The sequence below is a fragment of the Tinamus guttatus genome, unplaced genomic scaffold (assembly GCF_059628265.1).
Source record: "Tinamus guttatus ecotype Peru unplaced genomic scaffold, ASM5962826v1 Tinamus_guttatus_pri_ptg000030l, whole genome shotgun sequence".
Lineage (NCBI taxonomy): Eukaryota > Metazoa > Chordata > Aves > Tinamiformes > Tinamidae > Tinamus > Tinamus guttatus.
This window is the reverse complement of record NW_028288564.1, coordinates 1,633,223-1,641,607: the sequence shown is the minus strand read 5'-3', so window position 1 is coordinate 1,641,607 and position 8,385 is coordinate 1,633,223. Positions and strand designations below refer to the sequence as shown.

Below are 8,385 nucleotides of genomic sequence, written 5' to 3'. Positions count from 1 at the left end.
TGATAATTTTAAAATTGGTATAGATTTGCTCTGACAGCTTGAAAAAACTGCCCAACGAGTGCAGCTGAGAGGGATACAAGTTTATTCCTGAGGGAGCCAGTGGACTTCCATAAACATATTCATGAAACTGCCTGCTTTTCTTTATTGAGCCAGTAGAATTCATTGTCATTTCTGGTTTGCTACACAGAGGACTGTTTTTTTTTTTTTTTTTTTCAGTTGAGGTGCCTTGTCTTCAGGAACATCCGTTGTGAGCATCAGCACATACTTGGATGGTTTGGGGACAATTCCCCGCTACACGAGAAGGGAGTGTGGCCAGTGTCTGCAAGGTGTGAGAAGCCACTGGGGCTGAAGGGGGATGTGACTTAATGTTTAGTGCAGAGGGAGATGAGATGAACTGAGATTTCTTCAGATTTAGTGCAGCTTTCCACTCAGAGCCTTCAAGATCCTGTAAGGTTGTAGGGGTCCTCTTACAACTAATAGAGTAATGACCTTGAATTCGCTTCCAGCTCAGCTGTACAGCTGGAGGACAAGGCTTTTCTTGTGAGCAAAAAACATTAAAGCAGCACAGAGATTTGCCTGCATAGCTCAGGTCTTCAAGAGATTTGAGTATCCTTTTTGAGGCCCCACTTGCAACAAGGGATTGTAGATAAGCTTCTGTAGTAGTTAATATGTGATGTTTTCCAATTTATTCTTACTGGTGTCTCTCCTTTTGCTTGCAGTGTTGACAAATTCATTGCTGTATGCCGATTCTTTGATTTGCACAGATAACTTTTTGCTGCATGAAAAAGGTAAATATGTGCATACTAATAAGTTTTTCATGACCATGTAAATGTCAAATAAAAAAAAAATATGATTTAAAAATATTTAGTAATGCAACTCATCCCTTTTTTGTATTGTAACCTGAATATCAAATTCAGGACTCCAGGTTAATTCTTTCTGCTAAGGTCGTCTCCTGTACCAAGCACACATTAGCACAGACAATTAAAAACTTTCATATTGGCACCCCTGAATTAAGAAAACTAAGCCATTCTGTTTCTCATAGTGTTCTGGCATTAAAATATAGCATAACCTGGGAAAAAAGTGAGAAAAGTATGAGATTTTCTGATGGATTGTGTTTAAATTGGTGGTTGAACTTGTTGCATGAGTCAGTGGAAAATATTAGTGACCTCTTCCCTTGTAGCTTATACTTCCTGCAAGCTCTTCTGTTAAAAAAATCTGCAAGATGCTTCCTTTGCAGATCCTGTAAGAAATGTATATTCAGCAGGAGAAACATCTGACTGAGCAAAGGCTAACTTATACAGTGGTTTGGAAGCCACATGTTGAAAAGTGCTAGGGAAACACAGTAGGGAAAATGATAAAAAGGGATGAAAGTCATTCAGACAGGCAGAGAATGCTGATTTAAAAATGCAAAACATCCCAACCCTGATGAGTGGGCAGGTTGCAATAACTTCAGGGCAGATCTCAGTTGCACAACAGTTATATATTGAAAGGAGACTCCCACAGGACGTAGCCTGTAGTGATTTAAAATTGGAGGAGGTGGGGGAAGCGCTGAGATACTGAAGAGAACAATCTTGCAGCAATAGAGTACAACTAGGAAATGGGTCACTTGGAGTAATAGCTTTTTTTTTTTTTCCATGTGGTTTGTGTAAGCCAAGCCAAATGTGTGTAGAGCACAGGGTTATCATACTCATGATTTTTTTTTCAGCGTATTAGAACTGAATTTACTTGCAATAAAATTTGGCCATCCAGATGTGATATTATGAATCATCCCTCTGTTTGGATGCTGCTCTAGCTCCTGGAGTTGGCTTGCTTTTCTGATGTTCTAGGCTTTGTCTGGGCTCTTAAAACAGACTGTATTTGGAAATGTAACGCCATGGCCTCACATTCCAAAGAGGTCAGCAGAAATGCTGGTCTAAAGTATCCCTGCTAATAGCACCTGTGGTTTGCTCTCGCCTCGGCATCATAGTGGGCAGTCTCCTCATATATGCTGAAACAACCGTATGCGTGGCCACCCAAAATGGATAAAGGAGCTGACCCAGTTAACACAGAAGTACTCTCCATCACATATGTTTCTTCTCCCCCAGCCTTGCCGTATCCGTTCCCTGCTCTGGTTCCTCATTATGCAGCTTCCTGCATGGCAGTGTTACACAAGCTGGAGGCAGTGGCATGGTGTAAGGACAGAATGAGGAACTCCAACTGGTTCATTTTTTCAGGATATGAAATACAACCTTAAAAATGGGTTATAAACTTCACATTCATCATGACTTTCAGAAAAGTGAGAGTATATGATGCCTACGATTTTGGTCCTGGAAAGTTATCAAGGATAACCAGCCAGTGTGGAGTTAGAGATGTGCAACTGTGTGTGTTGTTTGGTAGTGGTTTGATGAGATGGTGGCCTTGAAAGCACAGCCTCTTAATGAAATTCAAGCCAGCCCCAACTCTGCTTACCTTTTTCTGACCACAACTGACTGATACAAGTGGCTTTTAAGGCCCAGTGTTAACTGGTCATTGAAACAAATGGGTTAGAAACAAAACTCAAAGAGAAAGGGATTATTTTTAAGCCAGATCAGGTAAGTGATCTGTCACGCAGTAGTATACTGCAAGGTTGCAGTTGAGGTAGTAGATGAACGTGATGCAGGGAGGTGAATAAATGTCCTATGCTAAGGGGAGAGACGACTTTCTTAAGCTAAATTAGAAGGCAATGGCACTTGGTTATGCAAGTGACGGTGTGAATGAGTTCATGCTTCCTTCTTCAGACAAGGCCCTAGGAAGCAGTCAAAGGACAGCCTGCAGTCAGGACGCCTTTTAGTGGATGTGCTTATTGAATAGTGAGACTTTGACTTAGAGCACTTGTTGAGTTTTTAGTATAACAACAGATAAAACCAGGGTGTGAGGGAGAGAGGTATCTCCCTGTCAGGTTCTCAATAACAGTGACTCATTTTGGCCAGACCTGCTCCAAGGCACTTCAGGAGCTGGTTAACCTAACTCTGAACCTCACATCCACGGTGTGGGCAGCAGCTGTTCATACAGCTGTATGTGTGCGGCCTGCGAAGTAAGGATATGTGGGCTTGCAGGGCCTGTTCAGGAAGGTCTGTGGATTCCTGAAGCCTCTTGAGTGGCTAGCAAGAGTCATGCATGGCAGGCCCATGACAACCCCATACTTATGTTGATGAAAAGCGATAGATAACTTCTAGTCTTCCCAGGCTACCGTTCCCTGACTACCTCCTTCTGCAGGTGACCAGCTGAATAGCATAGAAGGACATAATGCGTGTGATGGCCCCTTGATCCAGGAATGCATTAATGTGTTTTCCTTGGAAAGCAACTCCCCTCAGTCAGGCGGGATTAGTAGAGCACAGATTTCCAAGCCTCGCTCTGACTCCTCTCCCCGTCCCCTTTAAGAAAATTTCCATCTATATGTATATATTCAGTTAGTTGTACCAGCTGTCGTGCTCTTTGGAAAATGTGGACTCCTCACCTCTTAACATGCAGAATTTCAGAATATTCCTCCAACTTATCTTAGTGAGCATGCAGCATCTGCAGCAGAAATATAATAGTTTTTCTCATATTATGAATCCAGTTCTGAACTGCACTCCATTCCCAACAAGTTGTTTGCCCCACTGATGCTGTACAGTTCATACTGGCCGAAGAAAAGACTACCCTCCGTCCTGTCTGTGAGATACTCTCTCCTACACCTCCTTGATAATACCCTGTCTTTTCAGGGACACCAGCAGAGGAGGACCTGGGGGACCGTATGCTCCTTTGCTCCCTGGCTGGTCCCTTTGTGCCCAGGCTGTTTTATAGTCTCACTGCAAAAGGACTTTTCGTGACAAAGAGAAAGCAGCTAATGTTTCCTCTAATATGCATGCAGCTAGGCTTGGGGCTTTGATTTAGCTCTTATTATGGTATGCTCCTTACAGCAGCAGAAGCAGGCAGGCACATGATCTCCCTGAAGGCAGGATCCAGTGTTACTGTAGAAACTGGTCACCAGCTCCTTTTGTAGCTAGCAGCTGTCACTGTGTGGTTAGAGCCAAAGCGTGTCACTCCTGCAGTGTCTGCAAGCCCTGGAGTCTCTCTTTTTTTTTTTCCCCTGCTTCTGAATCCCCCATGCTACAGAATAGAGATTTATTCTGCACTTTCTATCAAAATTTGCTAAAATATTTCTGAACTGTGTCTATTTTTAGAACTCTTCCTGATTAATATTTGATGTTCTTTCCAGGTTTCATTTCCCTTCACCAGTACTTCAAGGCACAGAGGAGCTGGTAAAGGCATTGCCATGAAACCTAACTTGAAGCAATGGAAACAACTCATGCTGTTTGGGATCTTTGCATGGGGGCTGCTTTTTTTGGTGATCTTCATCTATTTTACAGATAGCAACACTGCTGAGCCAGTTCCCAGTTCCTTTTCTTACATTGAAACTAAGAGGCTTCTGCCCATCCAGGGCAAGCAGAGAGTCATAATGGGAGCCATACACGATCCATCATTCTCTGAAACTATTGATGAGAATGAGGTGGTACTTAATGAAGATCTTTTAGGTACATTTAAATCGGGGACTGGAAGTATTAAAAAATGGACTGATTTAGAGGATGCCTTCAGAAGCGAAGATGATTTTTTTCCATCCCAGATAGGAAGAAAATCCAAAGGTGCTTTCTACCACACGAGTAATGATTATTTATTTGCTGCTGGTCAGCCTCAGTCACACAACAGCCTTCAAGAAATAGCAAAATTCATCTCTGCCAATGAGGGTAATCCAAAGGAAAATGTTTTACAGAATAACTGGAGCCACCAGAGAAGAATGAGGAGAAGGAACACAAGGCACAGGAGAAGCCAGATGCTTGACGAATCTGACGACTGGGATGGGCTATATTCCACGATGTCGAAATCTTTTCTCTACAAGCTTTGGAAAGGGGATGTCTCTTCCAAGATGCTAAACCCTCGTCTGCAGAAGGCCATGAAAGATTATTTGAGCACCAATAAGCATGGGGTGCGTTTCAAAGGGAAACGAAACTCCAAGCTGACAGGAGACCAGCTTTTCTGTGAGCTGAAAGAAAGGGTGAATGTGAAAACAATAGATGGCAAGGAAGCTCCCTTCTCCACTCTTGGTTGGGAAAAGCACGTTCCCCAAATTCCACTGGGCAAATTGTATACACATGGCTTTGGGAGCTGTGCCGTAGTTATGTCTGCCGGTGCCATACTGAACTCCTCTCTAGGGGATGAAATAGGTGGGTGAAATGCATCTATTCATGTGCATATGTATGTACATGTATGTATTCACGTTCATTTTTCGAAAGATTCATTCTTCTCGGGCATAAGTCTGTAAAGTCCACTTGTTCTCCCTTCTCAGTGTTATATCAGTGTAAACTTATAGATGCAAGTAAAGGTATCCCTTTTTAGAATGATATAACTGAAAGGAAAATCTAGCCTGAAGTCATAATTTAAGTAAAACAATGATGCCCTTTTATTATATTACAGTTAGTAGTATAAAGGAGGCATTCGTTTCATCAGATCTGCCATATATGACATTTTGCTGTGATGTGTGTTTATTTCTTCAGCAGATTTAGAACCATGTTCAGGCTTTTATACTGAAAAGCTGTGTTGTGGTGGATTTTCTGGTGGATCACAGGAAAACTGCTTGTGGCATTCCTATCCCAGGCTGAAAATTGTTTCTATGACAGGAAGCAATACAGCATCATCTTCATCTGTTGTGTTTTTAGAGGTCCCAAGCATAGAGAAGTTAAACCCTCATGGAGCTTCATGCATTAACGTCAGATCCTCTGATCTCTTTCCCAAGTGTGAAGTTCAATGAGTTCTAATACCTCCTCCTACTGATTTTCCACTGCTGCACTGAATCAATTTGGTTTACAGGTGCTGGGACACCAACATTACACAGAATTCCCTACTTCCTGTTGGTAGTTTTGTGATAGCTATTCAGAAAAGGATTGTGGAGTCATAAAATGAATCCAGGTCCTTTTTTTTCTTTTTTTTTTTTTTTTTAACTTTTCCAAAATGAGTGTTAAAAGTCATGTTAATATCTCAGTAATTCTTCATTTTAGTAGTACATATCCAGTATTCTGGAAGTATTGAAAGAAGGATGAAATGTCTCACTTGTTTCTGGAGCAGGAGTTATCACCTTCCTTTAAAAAACTTTTGATGTGCACTTGTTAATCCTCCCATCTTCCAGGACTTCACATCCCAATACCAGCTTTATCACCCTGTATCATTTTTGACACAGATGGGTTTCCTTTAAATCTTTGGGATATACTAAAACTTTTATTATCAAAATGCTCTAGTAAGCTTAAAGCAGTGCAGGTGCCCTGCTTGCCTTCAGCTAAAATCAAACTACAGTAACCCCCAGTTCACAGAAAACCCCACTGATCTAGAAACCTCTGAGGTGATATAGTTTAACCATTCCTTCCTACACCTGGTTTACACCAGTACTGAATAGTGTTATAATGGGGGAATCATAGCACTAATTTAGCTGCACACTCTGTATACCAACATAAAAAGTATGGAATTTGGTGCTTGAAGTAGTATCTAGTGGTCCTTATGCTCCTGTAGGAATTCGTTTTCTCAGAAATACTATGAGGACAGAAAGTCTGTGCCATTCACTAACAGAAGAGCTTTTGATTTAATTGGAAATTTTCCTCAGGTGTCACCTGAAGGGAAGAGATATTGTGTTTGCCAAGGCCTTATGTTGCAGTTTCTGCTCCTGCTTGATCCCAGATCACCCTTGTCTGTTTTACAGGGCAGCCTGTGGGACAGCAAGAGTCATAAAAGATTTTTGTTTCTTCTGATTTATCCTCCAAGCCATTTGGGCTAGACAGGGAGTGTGACCCAGGACTGTGACAGGATACCTAGCTGCTCAAAGCTATCCTAGAAAGGCCTCATCTGTGTGTATGGCTCTGAAGCTCCTTGGAAGTGCAGATATGCTGAAGATATAGCACCAGTGTTTACCTCTTAAAAGGCTGCTCCGTGGGTAAATGAAGCACCATCATCCACCTTTTCCTACAAGGAGAAATTATGCCTATCATGTGCAGCCCAAATAATATATGTCACAGATGAGCTCTTGGTCTTTCCATGTACCTTTCCACCTTCCCTTCTAGTCCTTGACTTTGGGGGAGAGGCCAGCTTTTTTAAAGAGGTTTTTTTTTTTTTTTTTTTTTTTTTTTCCTCTTGTGCGTGTATAGCAGTAGAAGACTGCCCCTTCCCAAGGTTCGCCTCAGGGCTACCATCTCGTGTTCAAAAGACTAAGCAGCCTGCCAGTTTGGAGGCACCTTCAGGGGCTAATCTTACTGCTCTCTAGAGTCAGCCTAGCACCAGTGCTGAGCTCCTTGGTGTCCACAAATGCATGGAAAAGACCTCGTCGTTAACAGGCGAGGAGAACACCATGTGCATGAGTTCAGCTTCTCTGTGCAAGTTGGTTTATGGATTTCCTGCAAACAAAGGCTTTTTGCCACTTATCCTCCTAGAAAAGAAAAAAAAAAAAAGAAAGAAAAAGCCACGAGAAAGTAGTATTACAGGACCTTTTTCTTCCCAGGCCTTGAGCTCCCTCTTCTGTGTTTCTTTTAGAAATACACACAGAAATTTCAATTTGTTCTGTGTACTTGGCCTCCCTTCTAATTGTTTTTGAATGAAAGTTGGTTTGGAAATACTGTGCAAATACTGCAGAGTCCCATCGTGATCATGTTATTTAATAGGAGAGATGACTGGGTTGATATTATCCCATTCATCTAAGAAAATAACAGACCGCCAAACAAAAGTCAGACATTTTATAACTTTAAACTCATTATCTCCAAAAACTAATATTAAAATCAGTTGACCTAAAACCAGCTATTATCAGTATGTGACTGTATCTTGATTAAGTATTTTACAGTAAGTCTTTGAAATTTGATATGAATAACCAGCATAAGCAATGTTGGAAATGTAGCACACTCTCAAGCTGTGAACTATGCAGTTCTCTTTTCTCCAAACAGTTCCCAATTCTCAGTCAAAAGAATGTTAAAAAAAAATGTTGAATACAGGTCCAAATATACATTTTCAAATTCAAATTCAAAAAAAAAAAGTGTTTTAAATGTGAAAGACCTTTGTCTTCTCAGCAATGTGGAATGTCTGTATCTTCTGTTGATTTCATGTCTCCTAGCTCTTAGACCAAGAGGCTTAGGTTTAGCCAGATGGAGCCTGGGTATTGGTGCCTATGTAGGGAAAAAGCCTGCACGTTTCAGCTTTTGAGAGCTCAAGAGACATCTGGCAAGAACTCTCTTTTCAGACAGGCCATGTTTAAGCAACCTAGTCTGCCTGAGAGTTATACTGCTGGCTTCATGTCACAGGCACTTTCTTGCCATTTTTTTTTTTTCCTGAAGGAAAAGGCATGAAAGGAAGGAAAATCAG

General features: G+C 41.5%; 1 protein-coding gene across 1 annotated transcript in view; it reads left to right on the top strand.

The window, feature by feature from the left end:
* Window positions 1-717: 717 nt before the first annotated feature.
* The window catches only part of ST6GAL2 (ST6 beta-galactoside alpha-2,6-sialyltransferase 2), a 28,013-nt gene continuing 20,345 nt past the window's right edge, over window positions 718-8,385 (top strand). Inside the window, exons 1-2 of the mRNA XM_088530528.1 lie at window positions 718-788; window positions 4,217-5,219. Coding sequence (XP_088386654.1) covers window positions 780-788; window positions 4,217-5,219 — 1,012 coding nt within the window. The 5' untranslated portion in view covers window positions 718-779. The remainder of the gene's footprint in view (window positions 789-4,216; window positions 5,220-8,385) is intronic.